The following is a 17,197-nucleotide window of genomic DNA, read 5'->3' on the forward strand; positions in this document are numbered from 1 at the left end:
TGGAGCCTAAGGAACCCAGTTTGAGGTTTGATTCCCTAGGACTCATGTTAAGACAGATGCATTTGCAGTGGGTGGAGGCCCAGGGATGCCCATTCTCTCTGTGTCTGTTGCTCTCAAATAAATAAATAAAAATAAACAAAAATAAACTTAAAAAAATAATATACCAATCTCAACTGTAAATGCCAGGGCTAGAGAGATGGCTCAGCAGTTAAGGGGCATGCATGTACAACCTAATGACCTGGGCTCGATTCCCCAATACCCACTTAAACCCAGATGTACAAGGTGGCACATGCGTCTAGAGTTCATTTGCAGTGACTAGAGGACCTGGTGCACTCATTATCTCTCTCTCATAAATAAACAAATAAATAGGCTGGGCGTGGTGGTGCATGCCTTTAATCCCAGCACTCAGGAGGCAGAGGTAGGAGGACTGCCATAAATTTGAGGCCGCCCTGAGACTACAGAGTGATTTCCAGGTCAGCCTGAGCTAGAGTGAGACCCTACCTCGAAAAAGCAATAAATAAATAAATAAATAAACAAATACATTAAATATTTTAAAAGAAAAATACCATAATAATAATAATAATAAAACTAAATGTTGCCCGGCATGGTGGCACACACCTTTAATCCTAGCATTTGGGAGGCAGAGGCAGGAGGATCACCAAGAGTTTGAGGCCACCCTGAGACTACATGGTGAATTCCAGGTCAGTGAGACCATACCTCAAAAAAACCAAAAAGTAAATGTCAATGAGAACTATAAAACATATAAGAAAATATAGGGACAAAATTTTCATGAAGTTAAAATGATATCTCTTATAGATCAAAAATTTCAATAAAATTCATTAAACTTCTCTTAAAAGATGCCAAGACGGGCTGGAGAGTTGGCTTAGCGGTTAAGCGCTTGCCTATGAAGCCTAAGGACCCCGGCTCGGTTCCCCAGGTCCCACGTTAGCCAGATGCACAAGGGGGCGCATGCGTCTGGAGTTCGTTTGCAGAGGCTGGAAGCCCTGGCGCGCCCATTCTCTCTCTCTCCCTCTATCTGTCTTTCTCCCTGTGTCTGTCGCTCTGAAATAAATAAATAAATAATTTTTTAAAAAAAGATGCCAAGACAAGCCATGCACTGTGGCACACACTTTTAATCCCAGCACTCCGCACTCCAGAGGCAGTAGAATTGCTGTGAGTACAAGGCCAACCTGGGACTAAAGATGAGCTCCAGGGCAGCTTGGGCTAAAGTGAGCCCCTACCTCAATAAATATATAAAAAAAATAAAATAAAATAAGGTAAAGAGGCTGGGTGTGGTGGCCCATGCCTTTAATCCCAGCACTCCAGAGGCAGAGACAGGATCACTGTGATTTCAAGGCCACCCTGAGACTACATAGTAAATACCAGGTCAGCCTAGACTAAAGTGAAACCTTACCTGGGTGGGGAAAAAAAAAGGTTAAAGATGCCAAGACAAGCATGGTGGTTCCCAACACACAGGAGGTTAAGGCAGAAGGATAAAAGTTTAAGGCCAAGAAGTGTTGGGCTAGGGGCAAATAGAACACATGTAATATGAAAGGAGGAGGCACAGCTGGAAGGAGAAGGTTTAAGCAGGAAGAGGGGGAAGGATTGGGAACTGGGCATGGCGGCGCACACCTTTAATTCCAGCACTCTGGAGGCAGAGGTAGGAGGATCACTGTTGGGTTGAGGCCAGTCTGAGAATACAGTGTAAGATCCAGGTCAACCTGGACTAGAGGGAGACCCTATCTCAAAAACAAGAGGGGAGAGGGCTGGAGAGATGGCTTAGCGGTTAAGCGCTTGCCTGTGAAGCCTAAGGACCCTGGTTCAAGGCTCAGTTCCCTAGGTCCCACGTTAGCCAGATGCACAAGGGGGCGCACGCGTCTGGAGTTCGTTTGCAGAGGCTGGAAGCCCTGGTGCGCCCATTCTCTCTCTCTCCCTCTATCTGTCTTTCTCTCTGTGTCTGTCGCTCTCAAATAAACAAACAAACAAGCAAACAACCAAGAGGGGAGAGAGTAGAGGAGGATTGAGAAGAGAAGGGGTAGGAACTAAGGATGTTTGAAAAAGTTACATGGAAATCTACTATTTTTTCCTTTTTTTGACGTAGGTCTCACACTAGCATAGGCTGACCTGGAATTCACTATGTAGTCTTAGGGTGGCCTTGAACTCACTACCTTCTACCTCTCTGCCTCCTGAGTGCTAGGATTAAAGGCACGAGCCATCATGCCCTGTGAAAATCTAGTTCTTTGTAACCTGATTCAAAAATGTAACTCTCCCCAACCACAAAAAAAGTATTATTTTTCATAGATGGAATAATGCTGCTCCAAGAAGTCATAAATTATTAAAGGAAAATCCAAGTGTCAGGGATGGGATACCCCTCTATAAGTTGTTAGTTAGAGAGGACCCTGGTCTGAGGCCTTCAGAATAAAGCAGGCTATTGCCAGTGCTCTTGGCTGGCAACTAGAACTATATGGTAAGGCCCTACGGCTTAAGATAGAAAAATCAAAATATAAGTGAACTAGAAACTTCCTCCTTCCTAGACAGCATTCAGACTCCCCTAAGATGCAGGCTGCTCAGAGAGAAAAATCACCAATAGACTTATGGAGCTTCAGACCATATATACTACATATACAGAGTGCCTGCCAGGCAAAATATACCTCTTGGTGAAACAGTGGCATTGACTTGTTATGGGGATAACCAACAAGTTTCTGACTGATTTTTGTTGTTGTTGTTGTTTATCGAGATAGGGTTTCACTCTAGCTCAGGGTGGCCTTGAACTCACAGCATCCTCCTACCTCTGCCTCCCAAGTGCTGGGATTAAAGGCATGTGCCACCACGCCCGGCCTGACTGAATTTTTGAAATAGATCTGTGAAGGAATCTCGTGCTTGGTACTATATATCTGGTCAAAAGTCCATGGCTAGGGTAAGTTAAGTCATAGGTCCCAGGAGAGAAGCTGTTATTTTGCTAAATAAGCATGTGCCTGTAAAACTACCTTCTAAATATTTATGTTTATGCTCATGGTTAAGTGCTATACACAGTTTTGGTCAAAGAAGCTTCTTTCTGCACTGGGTGGTGGTTACTGCTAGTCAAAACTTGCTGATTTCTCAGCTTTATTTTTTTAATATTTTACTTTTATTTATTTTCTTAGGGAGAGGGAAATATGGATGAATTAGTATGCTAGGGCCTCCAGCCACTGCAAACGAATTTCAGATGCATGCGCCACCATGTGCATCTGGCTTACATGGCTTCTGGGAAATTGAACGTAGGTCCTTAGGGTTTGCAGGCAAGTTCCTTAACCACTAAGCACTCCCCCCGCCATACCATTAAAGTATAAGGGGAACTAGTTCAGAATAAAATGTTAGTCACAAATGGGAGGGAGTCAAGAGAAGGTGGGGGAGGTGGTGAATGTGACCAAAATCATTAGATGAATACATAAAATTATCAAAGAATAAATTAAGAAAATTGTTCAATGGCAGCCTGGACTACAAAACTAAACCTTAAATTAAATAAAAAACCCCGTCAATACAATGTAAATGCAATCCACAGACATTATATATAGCCCCTTTGTGTATATGTGAAAAAAAGGAAAAACAAAGTCATACAACTCTACATTAACACGCCATAACAGCAAATTTTCTAAAAGAGGTAGCAGCAAATCAAGGAAAAGATGAAAACCATCACTAAGGCAAGAGCCACTGAAGGATCACAAGAAAATACTATACAATCACAACAAAGAACAGCTTCATTTTGTGGTTTTCAGGAATGAAAGTAATATATGATAAGAAAATACTCTACAATTGAGGTACAACAAGCTCCCGAAAGGCTCCTAACCAAAGCAACTAATGATAAAAATGTTGTGGATTGAGATTCTCATATGGTAGAGCTTCTTTGGAAAAGAATTTGTTAGTTTTCTAATATATTTAAAGTTACAGGGCTGGAGAGATGTCTTAGCAGCAAATGCATGTGTCTGCAAAGCCAAAGGACCAAGGAACTACATAAGCCAGATGCACAGGGGGGTGGCACATGTGTCTGCAGTTTGTTTGCAGCAGCTGAAGGCCCTGGTGTGCCCATCCTCTCTTAAATAAATTTTTAAAAGTTACATTACAGCTAGTATGTATATTTTTTAAAAAATCAAAGATAAAATATTACTTAGTAATTTCATTATCTGGCACTTACCCAAAGAGAAACAAAAATGTATGGATACAACAAAATTATTCTGTATTAGTAATAACCCCAAACTGGCAAATGTCCAGCAACAGAAGAGTAGATAAGCAATCCAAGTTGGGTGTGGTAGTCCACACCTTTAATCCCGGCAATTAGGAGGCAGAGGTAGGAGGATCACAGTGGGTTCAAGGCCATCCTGAGACTACATAGAGAATTCCAGGCCAGCCTGGGCTAGAGAAGACTACCTTGAAAAACCAAAAAGAGTAGATAAGGTGGGGTATGTGATATTCAAAAAATACCTTACTCAAAAATAAAACCTGCTTTGTTTTTGGCAAGGGGTGGAGGTTCAAAATACGGTCTCTCTCTAGCCCAGGCTGACCTGGAATTCACTATTGTAGTTTCCGGTTGGTGTCAAATTCACAGCAATCCTCTTACTTCTGCCTCCTGAGTGCTGGGATCAAAGGCATGCACCACTATGCGTGGCTAAAAAATAAAAACTCACAAACTACAAATACCTATTCATTAACATCCAAAACATATTAAAACAAACACAGGGCTAGGCGTGGTGGCAGATGCCTTTAATCCCAGCACCTCAAGAATCACCATGAGTTCAAGCTCCCTGAGAGTACAGAGTGAAGTCCAGGTCAGCCTGGGCTAGACAAAAAAGAAAAGTGTACGTATGATACCAACATAATTATATAATTATTATTATTATTTTGAGGTAGCGTTTCACTCTAGCCCAGGCTGACCTGGAATTCACTCTATAGTCTCAGGATGGCATCGAACTCATGACGATCCTTCTACCTCTGCCTTCTAAGTACTGGGACAAAACCCATGGGCCACCACAACTGGTTATATGATAATTCTTATTAAATTAAAATATAAACAAATAGTTTAGGCTAGTTTGTTGGGAGAAAGGGAGAAAATAATATGAAACAGTAGGCTACAACTCCAAAGGTTAATAAAAATATTCTATATTTTTGAATATCCTGAGGATTACACAAAGTATAGACTTTTGCAAAACTAAAATACTTCCTTTAATTATTTGTTACATGAATACAAGTTCAGTTCAAATGGACCAATGGCATAAAGGTGAAAGCTAAAACCAAAAAAATTTTAGAATATAATAACAAATCCTTATAACCATGAGTGAGTTAATGTTTTGAAAAAAGCACAAGCACAAAAGGAAGAGACATTTGGCTTTATCAAAACTTGGAAAATCTTAGCCAAAGGAAGGGTACCACTCCTTACATACAACTGTCTGGACAGAAATTGGCCTCAATGTCTATGACCTCACAGTACCTAGCAATACCTACACAAGACCCTCATAACTGGAGAAAAAGATGACATCAAATTAAAAAAGAGACTAATGGAGGGAAGGGGAGGGAAATACCATGGTTTGCTGTCTGTAAGTATAGAAGCTGTCAATTACAGAGAGACACACACAAATACATACATACATACATATACACACATATATATTTTAAAAACTTAAGAAAATCCAGCCAGGCATGGTTGCATACACCTTCCATTTCAGCACTCGGGAGGCAGAGGTAGGAGGATCACCATGAGTTCAAGGCCACTGTGAGACTACATAGTGAATTCCAGGTCAGCCTGGACCAGAGTGAGACCCTACTTCACAAATATATATATATATATATATATATATATATATATATAAAATAAATAAAACAAATTAAAAGAGAAGCTGATTTAGAGAGGAAGGAGATTTGATGGAGGATGGATATGACAGGAGGAAAATGGTGTGAGAGGGAATTACCATGGCTTTTTTCCATAATTATGGAAACTGTTAATAAAAACTTTTTTAAAAGTAGTAAGTATTGCTACAGCATAGTAAATGAGCTGAAAACTTTCAAGTGCACAAATGTTCATAAGACAAAGGCAGAATCCAAATACCAAAATTATCAAAAACCAATTTTTACTATATGTGAGTTCTATCTTATAAGAATTGTAAGGGATGGGGGTGTAGCTCTGTGGTAGAGTGTTTGCCTAGCATATTTAAGGACTATGTTCCATCTTTACCAACATAAAACAACTCAATACCCAAAAAAAAAAAAAAAAAAAAAAAAAAAAAACCCACAAAGGACAATACTTTTTCTTTACTTTTAACAACTGAGATAGGTTTTAGTATGTAGCATATGGCCATGCCCAGATATTTCCTTGGGTTTTGAGGAATTGAATTCTGCAGTGTCAAGCCTGTTCAGACCCTCATACTGGTACAAGAAGTACTCTTAACTGTTTATCCATCTCTCCAATCCAAATATTTTTTTGTTTTGTTTTGTTTATTTATTTTGGTTTGTCAAGGTAAGGTCTCACTCTGGCCCAGGCTAACCTGGATTTCACTATGTAGTCTCAGGGTGGCCTCAAACTCAGGGTGATCCTCCTACCTTTGCCTCCCGAGTGCTAGAAATACAGGTATGTGCCACCACACCAGCTGTTCTTATTTTATTAATAATAATTATTATTATTTTCAGAAAGAGGGAGAGAGACGAATGGGTGGCCTCCAGTCAATGCAAATGAACACCAGATGCATGTGCCACCTTAGACATCTGGCTTACATGGGTCTATTGGCTTTGCAAGTTAGTGCCTTAACCGCTAAGCCACCTCTCCAGCCCTTGTTTTCTTTTTCTTTCTTTCTTTCCTTTTTTTTTTTTTAATTTTATTTGAAAGACAGAGAAGAGGCAGAGATAAAGACAATGGGTGTGACAGGGCCTCTAGCCACTGTAAACAAACTCTAGACACATGTGCTACCTTGTACATCTGGAGAGTCAAACCTGGGTCCTTAGGCTTCACAGGTAAGCACGATATCTGGTAAGCCATCTCTCCAGCCCATGTTTTGTGTTTTTTGAAACATGGTCTTACTCTAATCACAGCTGACCTAAAACTCACCCTATAGTCCTAGGCTAGCCTCCAACTCAAAGTGATCTTTCTACTCTGCCTCCAAAGTACTGGAATTAAAGACACCCGGCTATGAATAACTTATATCATTAGTTTATCAAATTCGTATTTTTACTTTTTAATATCTTACTCTATTTTATTAAAATTAAGTATGTACCAACAATTGTACTGATCAAAGTCAAATAAGACAATCAGTATAATTAGTTAAAACTACTTTCACTTACCACAGTCCATGATTCCTGATCTTTAGGCTCTAGAATTGCAGAATTAAAAATTTCTAGTAACTGCTGAAGGCCACCCGCAGTAACAAACTGTAAGCAATTGTGAGGAGATTGGTTAAGAGAAAATCAGCTACATGACATAACACTTGTTGATTCAATGAGTAAGCATGTATTTTAAGTTTCATTTAGAAAATTACTTTCTATATATCACACCAAAGTAACTTTTATATAAACTAATGACCTCAAAAGTCTTTACTAAGATTTTCTAAAGTATTTTTTAATTTCTATTTACTCATTTAAAGGGGGAGGGGAGAGAGAGAGAAAGAGAATACAATATAATATAAATATGGGAGTGTCTGGGCCTCTTGCTGCTGCAACAACAAACTCCAGGCACATGCACTACTTTTTGCAACTGTCTTTACTTGAGTACTGGGGAAATGAACACAGGCCATCAGGCTTTGGAAGCAACTGCTGAGCCATCTCTCCAACCCCTACTAAGATTTCTAAACCCCCGCCCGCCTGCAAGGTAGGTTCTCACTGTAGCTCAGGCTGACCTGAAATTCACTCTGTAGTCTCAGAGTGGCCTGGAACTCACAGCAATCCTCCTACCTCTGCCTCCCGAGTTCTGGGATTAAAGGTGTGCACCACCACTCCTGGCTTCCTAAGATATTTATCAAACTCTACAAACATGTTTTTGTATTTCAGTATTTATGTAATTCTGGCATGTCCTAACACAGGAGTTCAATGTGTGTGCATGGGGTGTGGGAGCAGTGCTAAAAATAGGAAGAAGTGGCAAGGCATTGAATGGTATCAATTTGCATTATTATGATTTATAGTAAAACATAATTTTTCAACTAACAGAGATTCTTCTTAATATATTATAAAATAAGTATGATCAAACCTTGCAACTCCAGGAATTTTTACTATTTTCTACTTGATCTTCACTTGAGTCATCAGAATCTGGATAAAGGTCACTGTAACTTCCCTAATGAATGGCAAAAACAAAGCAGAAAAGATATCAGATTAAAAGACTATTCTACAATATTAAGCAATACTACTATCACAATTCTTTTCCAAAAAATGCAAACATGTAACGATAATAATGGAACTGTAATTACCGTTGACTCTCTCCTGATTCTTCTGTTAGGTTTCCCTAGGGCTTCAATAATTTCCAGAGCATACAACAGCTTATGAGCACTCTTTATTTTGAGAAGCTCTTTCCAATTAAGTCCATCATGGCTCTTAAAGTACAAAAACAAACACGAGTTTCTTAAGACAACTTCCAAAAGGAACACTCAACCTTCCTGCCAAACCTATAGTAATCAACACTAGCGGGGAAAAAGCCACAAATATTGCAAATAACAACATTTAACTGTATGAAAGTAAGTAATTTAACTGGTACAAAAACATGCTTAAGCATACATTATTCATTACATTTGTAAAACAAAAACTTAAAAACAGCAGCTTAGGGGCTGCCAAGTTAAATATGCTTTCTGGGCATGTAATGACTACCTGAAAACGTCTGAAAGAACCTGATTTCCAATCACTAGAACCCAAATCAACATGCTAGCCTGAAGTACCACAGAGTAGTAGAGACCCAATGATTGTGTAAGCATGAGGGGAAAAAAGAAAAGAGGCAAGCTCTGGGATCAGTAAGGGACTTCTACTCAAAATAAAAACAGACAAAAGAAACAAAGAGCAGGCCACCATAGGTGAATGCATAGGTGCTACAGGGGCACATCCACTTGCATATATCTCACACATACACACCCAAACACACAAAAGCAAAACAAAGCAGAAGCATGGGAAAATTTACAATTTAAAATACTGCCGCTTTTTACTCCTAATTTAGGAAATGCTACTCACATAATGTACAACTTTGAAATGTTATTACTAAAGGTACTGAGACATTATGCATCATTTTTCAGAACCAATCTATTTCAACTCCAAGTCATCTGAATTTTTGTTTTATTTTTTGTTTTTCGAGGTAGGGTCTCACTCTGGACCAGGCTGACCTGGCATTCACTATGTAGTCTCAGGGTGACCTCAAACTCATGGCGATCTTCCTACCTCTGCTTCCCGAGTTCTGGGATTAAAGGTGTGTGTGACCAGCTGAGTTAGGTTTTTTCTGAATTTATATGAAGATATTCTAAACCATAAAAAACTATCAGGACATTTGTTTTTGCATTCATTCATTCAAAGGATTTCCACAGAAAAACTTATGTACCTTTCAATAGTATTGTTCACTGTATAGGCATTCTTACTAGATCCAAAACATAACACTATAAAAAATGATAATGATATCCTAGGGGGAAGTTATTAAATGATTAATAAATTTCTTTATTGTACTTTCCCTATTTCTTTTTATTAAAAATATTTTATTTTTACTTATTTATTTGACAGAGAAAGAGGGAGAGAAATAGAGAAAGAGGGAGAGGGAGAGGGAGAGGGATAGAGAGGGAGGGAGGGAGGGAGGGAGGTGGAGAAAGAGAGAGAGAGAGAGAGAGAGAGAGAGAATAGGCGCACCAGGGCCTCCAGCCACTGCAAATGAACTACAGACCTGTGTGACCCCTTGTACATCTGGCTAATGTGGGTCCTGGGGAATCGAACCTAAGCCATCCCTCCAGCCCTACTTTCCCTATTTCTGTCAGTAACTTTGTATATGCATGCAAACAAGAACTGGTACATGCCATGTCAATACAGTATTTATGAAAAAAACTTTACTGCATTTGCTTTAAAAAGCAGGGGAATGGGGGAGCCTGGAGATGGCTTAGAGGTTAATGTAGTTGCCCACGAAGCCTATGGGCCCAGGTTTGATTCCTCAGGACCCATGTAAGCCAGATGCACAAGGTGGCACATGTATTTGGAGTTTGCTTACAGCCGCTAGAGACACTGGCATGCTCATTCTTTCCCTCCCTCTAAAATAAGGGGCTGGAGTGATGGCTTAGCAGTTAAGGTGTTTGCCTTGCAAATCCAAAGGATCCCAGTTCAATTCTCCAGGACCCACGTAAGCCAGATGCACAAGGGGGTGCATGCATATGGAGTTCCTTTGCAGTGGCTGGAGGCCCTGGCGTGCCCATTCTCTCTCTCTTTCTGTCTTGCTCTTTCACTCTCTCGTAAATAAATAAAAATATTTTTTAAAAAAATACATATATCTATCTATCTATATATATACTTAATATATATATCAAGTTTGACTCCCCAGAACCCATGTCAGCCAGATGCAGCACATGCATCTGGAGTTGGTTTGCAGCACCTAGAGGCACTGGCATCCCATCTGTCTTCCCCATCTGTTTTCTCTCTCTCTGCTTACAAATCAATCAGTAAATAAATAAACAAATTTATGTTTTAAAAATCAGGCTGGAGACATGGCTTATTAGTTAAAGTGCTTGGCTGTAAACCAAAGGACCCCATTCATTCCCATGTAAACCTGGATGCACAAGGTGGCACATGCATTGGGAAGCTAACATAAGACAGGCATGGTGGTATATATATGCCTTTAATCCCAAAACTAGGGAGAAAGAGATAGATGTGGAACTTACAGAGTGAGCTCCAGGTCAAACTAGGTAAGAATGAGAATGTACCTCAAAAAAAAATTATTTCATTTGAGCCCAACAGAGAAACACACATACACGTGTCGGGGGGCAGAGTATGGGCATACCAGAGGCCTCTGCAACTGCAAAGGAACATGTTCCACATCGTGCATCTAGCTTTATGTGGGTACTGGGGAATCAAATCCTGGTTTTCAGATTTTGTAAGCAAGCGCCATTGACTGCTGAGCCACCCTAAACTAAAACTATTAAACCTATTAAGCTAGCAATGAGTTTATGCATATGTGTGTTAGTAGTCAAATGATGATTTTGGGCTGGGGAGTTGGTTAAACAGTTAAATGTACTTGCTTGCAACGTCTTTGGCCTACGTTCAATTGCCGGAGTATCAATATAAAGCCAGATACACAAACTAGCACATGTTTCTGGAGTTATTTTACAGTGGCAAGAGGTCTCGTACACCCTTACATGCCCAAACTTTCTCACATACTCACTCCTCCATGACCCCCCCAGACACACACATGTGTAAAAAGAAATGAGCTAAGTGTGGTGGCACATGCCTTTAGTCCCAACACTATATATAGTAAATAGTAAATTCGAATATAGTAAATAAATATAGTAAATAGTAAATCCGAATAGTAAATTCGGAGCTATCCTGAGACTACATAGTGAATTTTGGGTCAGCAAAGGCTAGCATAAGACCATATCTCAAAAATCAAAAAATAAATACATAAAATAGAGATGGTTTCCTATACTGTTAGTTGGAACATAAAGCAGCACACACTGAGTGTCAATGAGAGGAGAAAGACTTTGAGGGCTCACCTGTTCATCTGAGATATTCTGGAATGCCATCAACATGTTAGGACAAGTAGGAAGAAGCATCAGCAACTCCCAGACTCGCCTAGACAGATTTTCTGCATGAAGATGAAGTTCTTCACACTTTAAGCTCTACATAAATAAGATCAATGGTTTATACATCACAAGAAAAAAATTTAAAAGTTACATTCAAAACAACAGTTTTGCATAGAATCACTCAGACTTCCTACCCTTACTTTTGAAAACATCTGAAATTTAAACATTTGTTACAGGGTAAATATAACGTGCTCAAGAAAATACTTTTTTTTTTTTTGAAGAAAACTGTTCTGTAGAAGCAACATTTTAAGTCTAACAACCATTTTTCTAAATTAGTCTGATCACTTTCCTCAGGAAACTTTCCAAATAGAAGTGAAACTATGTGTTTCGTAAATTTCAAGATTCCTACTTGTGCACTAAAGATCATGACTCTAGGTACAACAAACACTTTGTGAATTAAATTATTTAAAAAAAATTTTTAGACACCTCCCAAGGCTCAGGGTCTACTGCGGAAGAGGTGGCGGAAAGAATGTAAGAGCCAAAGGAAGGGTAGGACTCCGTACAACGTGCTCCCTCCAGACATAAAATGGCCTGGATATCCATGACCTCATAGTGCCTGACACTACATACACAAGACCATCATAAGAGGAGGAAAAGACCATGACATCAAAATAAAAGAGAGACTGATTGAGATGGGGAGGGGATATGATGGAGAATGGAATTTCAAAGGGGAAGTGGGGGGGGTATTACCATGGGATACTTTTTATAATCATGGAAAATGTTAATAAAAATTGAGAAAAAAAACTTTTTTAGTTATTAGAGAGAGAGAGAGAGAGAGAGAGAGAGAGAGAGAGAGAAGCAGACAGAGAGAGAATGGACACACTAGGGCCAATAGTCACTGCAAACAAACTCCAGACACATGCGACACTTTGTGCATTTGGCTTATGTGGGTACTGGGGAACTGAACCTGGGTCCATAGGTTTTGCAGGCAAGTGCCTTAACTACAGAGCCATCTCTCCCACCCCATTAATTCTTGTGTGAGCAGAAAGTAATGGTAAGCAAAATTATTTTGAAAACTCTTACTTTTTACCAGTATGATTTAATGAATCTTGTTGAGTACAATGCTAAGATAGAGTAAGGTAACCGAAGTTTCAAAAAGTATATACAAAATTGCATGCTTTCTCCCTCTCAATTGGTACTTTTCACTATTTATTATTATACTACTTTTAATGCTATCATAATGATTCCCTACCATAACACACAATTAAAAATGCCAAAGAAACATTCTCTAAGTCTATAAAGAACTACATAATTATTTCATGAAGCTACTATACAGTCATCCTGCTGTCATCAGTGGAATTCTGGGATCCATATATACACCAACATCTGTGTATACTCAAGTCCGTTATGTATAAAAATGTGGCAAAGCTGGCCACAGTAGTACATGTCCATAAGATTGCAGCATGCAGGAGTCTAGAAGTTCAAGGTAAGACTGGGCTACAGAGTGAGACCCTGTCTCAAAGAAAAAAAAATTCCTAAAGCTGGGCATAGTGGTGCATGCCTTTAATCCAGCCCTTGGGAGACAGAGATAGGAGGATCACTGTGAGTTCAAGGCCTCCCTGAGACTATATAGTGAATTCCAGGTCAGCCTGAGCTAGAGTGAGACCTTAGCTTGAAAATCCAAAAAAATAAAATAAAATAAAATGATAATAATAATAAAATGAAAATTTAAAAATACAAATACATAAAACAAAATAAAATTACTGGATGTGGTAGTACATGCCTATATTCCCAGCACTGGGGAGGTAGAAGCAGGAAAGTCAGGAGTCAAAGGCAGCATCAGCTACAAGATTTTGAGGCCAGCCTGGATTACTTATGATTCTGTTATAATAAAACAAGAAGGTTGGAAAGATGGCTCAATGAGTAAGAGTACTTCCCAAGCAAACATGAGGACTTAGAGGGCCTGGTTCACCCTAAGTTTGATTCTCCAACATCCTGGTAAACAGCTGGGCATGACTCTGCACATCTGTACCCCAGTTATGTGATGAGAACTGCTGGGGCTTGCAGGTCAACCAAAGGTTGTTAAAACAGTAAAAGTACATGTCATCAAGATCTTTGGTCTTTGCTCTCTTTATAATAGTGCCTATGTTTTGTTTCAGAAAAAGATGCTATGCCTTGCCATGATAGTAAACCATTTTCTGAAAAATAAAGATCATATAAGATTCCCTTGCAACATAAGTGACAATCTCTTTTTCTGTACTAGTGTTTGAATTATACTATGATCATGATTTTTAAACACGGCATTCACTTTTCAGAAAAACCTAACTACTCTCTTCACTCCAATCCATAGTTAACTGGGCCCTTAACTCAGTGTGGTATATGGTATAACATGCCTTTAATCCTAGCACTCAGGAGGATGATCACTGTGAGTTTGAGTCCACCTTGAGCTATGAGTAAGTTCCAGGTCAGCCTGGACTAGAGTACAACCCTGGCTCACAAAAGCAAACCAAAATAGAAGAGGGACTGGTTGTAGAGAGAGGGGTTCCCTGGAAAAGATATACTGAAAGAAGGACAAGACAGAGTGATGGAAGAGGATTTTGACTCAAATACATTATATATACATATATTTTACCAAAAAAGGTCAGTGAAAGTTTGAGAAGTAAAAATAAATATGAAACAAGTTTCTCTCTCTCCATATATATGTAAATAAAATCAAGTGTGGTGGCAAATGCCTTTAATCCTAGAACTAGGAAGACAGAGGAAGGAGGATCACTGTAAGGTCAAAGCCAGCCTAAGACTACATAGTGAATTCCAGCATGGGCTAGAGTGAAACCCTACCTTGAAACAGACCCCTCCACCCCCCCCAAAAGAGAGTGATACTGAGTGTGGTGGTATATTCCTGTAACCCTATGACTCAGGAGGTTGGAGTCGAAGGGCCAGCCTGGCCTGCACAGTGAGACCTTGTCTCAAACAAGCAAGCAAAGAACAACAGTAATAAAAAGGATCATGGCCTAGAAAGATAGCTCAGCAGTTAAAGGTGCTTTCTTGGGGACTGATGCACACCTTTAATCTCAGCACTGGGTGGTAGAGGTAGGAGGATCGCTGTATAAGGCCAGACTGGGCTACAGAGCGAGTTCCAAGACAACCTGGGCTAGAGTAAATCCCTACCTTGAATGAAAAACACAAAAAGGTACTTGCTTGTAAAGCCTGATGGCTTGCAATTGATTCCTTAGTACCCATGTAAAGTCAGATACAAAAAATGATTCATGAATGTGTTGTTCATTTGCAATGACAAGAGGGCTTGGAACACCCATTGCCTCTCTCTCTTTCTGCTTATGAATGAATGAAAAATTTTTTTTTTAAAGGGCTGGAAAGATGGCTTACCAGTTAAGGCACTTGCTTGCAAAGCCAAAAGACGGAGGTATGAGTTCCCAACACCCACACCAGATGCACAAAGTGTTGAATGTGTCTGGAGTTAGTTTGCGGTGGCTGAAGGCCCTGGTGCACCCATTCAATTTCTTTCTTTCTTTCTTTTTTCCCCCAATGGTTTTTCGAGGGAGGGTCTCGCTGACCCAGGCTGATCTAGAATTCACTATGTAGTCTCAGGGTAGCCTCGAACTCATGGCTATCCTCCTACCTCTGCCTTCTGAGTGGTGGGATTAAAGGTGTGTGCCACCACGTCCGGCATTGCCCATTCAATATCTATATGCCTCTTTCACTCTCAAATAAAAAAAAAAGTTAAAAAACATTTTAAAGGGAGGAAGAGAGGACAGACACACACATGCACATTGTTTAAAAAAAAAAAAAAAGAAACAAACAAAACAAAAACGAATTTGAAGCCAATTGTGGTGGTGCACACCTTTCATCCCAGCACTCGGGAGGCAGAGGTAGGAGGATCGCCATGAGTTCGAGGCCACCATGAGACTACATATTGAATTCCAGATCAGTCTGGGCTAGAGTGAGACCCATTCTCCAAAAAAAAAAAAAAAAAGATTTAGGGCTGGGGAGATGGCTTAGTGGTTAAGGCACTTGCCTGCAAAGCCTAAGGACCCAGGTTCAACTCCCCAGAGCCCATGTAAGCCAGATGCACATGGTGGCACATGCATCTAGAGTTCGTTTGTAATGGCTGGAAGCCCTGGCATGTCTAGTTTCTCTCCCCCCGCCCCCCTCTCTCTCTCTTCCTCTCTCACTCTCTCTCACACACACACACACACTCTCTCTCTCTCTCTCTCTCTTATCAAAATAAAATTTAAAAAATAGAATTAGACTGCTATATCAAGATCACTTTAAAGGTGTTTGGGAGGAGGCCAAGGGAGACGAGTTCGAAGGAATGTTGTCCCTTTAACCCAGGTTGACCTGGAAACCACAATGTATTCTCAGGGTGGCCTCAAACTCATAGTAATCCTCCTACCTCTGCCTCCTGAGTGCTGACACTAAAGGCATGCACCACCACACTCTGTAACATTTCAGTATTTCATTGGTTGTATCCTTTTGGCTGTTTGTTTAAGATAATTCTTTCCAGATCAAATATATGATTGAGTTATTTTTCATATTTTCCCCCATAATTTTACATGGCAGGTTTCATTATTTTAGCAAATACTGCTATCTGAAACTACTTCCCTATTATGTTAAATTATTTTTTTATTTTTTTGTTCATTTTTATTTACTTATTTGAGAGTGACAGAGAGAGATAGAATGGGCGTGCCAGGGCTTCTAGCCACTGCAAATGAACTCGACGTGTGTGCCCCTTCAGCATCTGGCTAACGTGGGACCTGGGGAACTGAGCCTCGAACCAGGGTCCTAAGGCCTCACAGGCAAGCGCTTAACCACTAAGCCATCTCTCCAGCCCCTGTTATGTTACTTACTAGGCATGTCCACTATCTGCCTCCCACGTTAGATTTAATAAAGCCTGAAACTGTGCCTATTTTGAACATCCTTGTAAATAAGTACTTTTGTTAAAGAATGACTAGCTAATATTAAGCACTTAAATAGTTAAATTAATAAATAGGTTCTTTAAAATAACAAGGTTATTTGCCTTTTAACAGAAAGATGAAACAAAATTTGTGAAAAACAAATTATCAGTTACCTCAATATCATTGACTGCAACTTTTCCTGAGGGAGGTTTAAATGATGTAAGCATTTCTAATAAATCAAAAAGAGTAGTTAAATGAGGGTCTTGTAAAAGCAAAACCATTGGAATGTTGTCTTTCTGAGGGGGTGGTAGGCACGAAGCAGGCAACTGAACACCTTCCCCTTTTCGTTCTCTCCTTGGTGCACCCAAAGACACAAATACCATCTACAAAATAATAGAGAAAAAAAAAAAGATTACACATTTATCTATGATTTTAATGTAGCAAAAGTAGTAAAATTGTTTAAAATAAATTTGATTATTCAACTACTAGCCTCAACCAACAGATAATTAATTAAAACTGAAGGGACTGGGGAGATGGCTCACAGGTTAAAGGCACTGGTTTCAAAGCCTGCTGGCCTAGGTTCAA

The 17,197-nt window shown here is 39.7% G+C and overlaps 1 protein-coding gene across 1 annotated transcript in view; it reads right to left on the reverse strand.

Annotated features, from left to right (window-relative positions):
• Usp34 (ubiquitin specific peptidase 34) overlaps positions 1-17,197 on the reverse strand; it is a 299,630-nt gene that overhangs the window by 135,954 nt on the left and 146,479 nt on the right. Inside the window, exons 29-33 of the mRNA XM_045147284.1 lie at positions 16,786-16,995; positions 11,670-11,795; positions 8,418-8,540; positions 8,201-8,284; positions 7,303-7,389 (exon numbers count right to left, since the gene is read on the reverse strand). Coding sequence (XP_045003219.1) covers positions 7,303-7,389; positions 8,201-8,284; positions 8,418-8,540; positions 11,670-11,795; positions 16,786-16,995 — 630 coding nt within the window. The remainder of the gene's footprint in view (positions 1-7,302; positions 7,390-8,200; positions 8,285-8,417; positions 8,541-11,669; positions 11,796-16,785; positions 16,996-17,197) is intronic.

Source organism: Jaculus jaculus, chromosome 4 (assembly GCF_020740685.1).
Source record: "Jaculus jaculus isolate mJacJac1 chromosome 4, mJacJac1.mat.Y.cur, whole genome shotgun sequence".
NCBI classification, from domain to species: Eukaryota; Metazoa; Chordata; class Mammalia; order Rodentia; family Dipodidae; genus Jaculus; species Jaculus jaculus.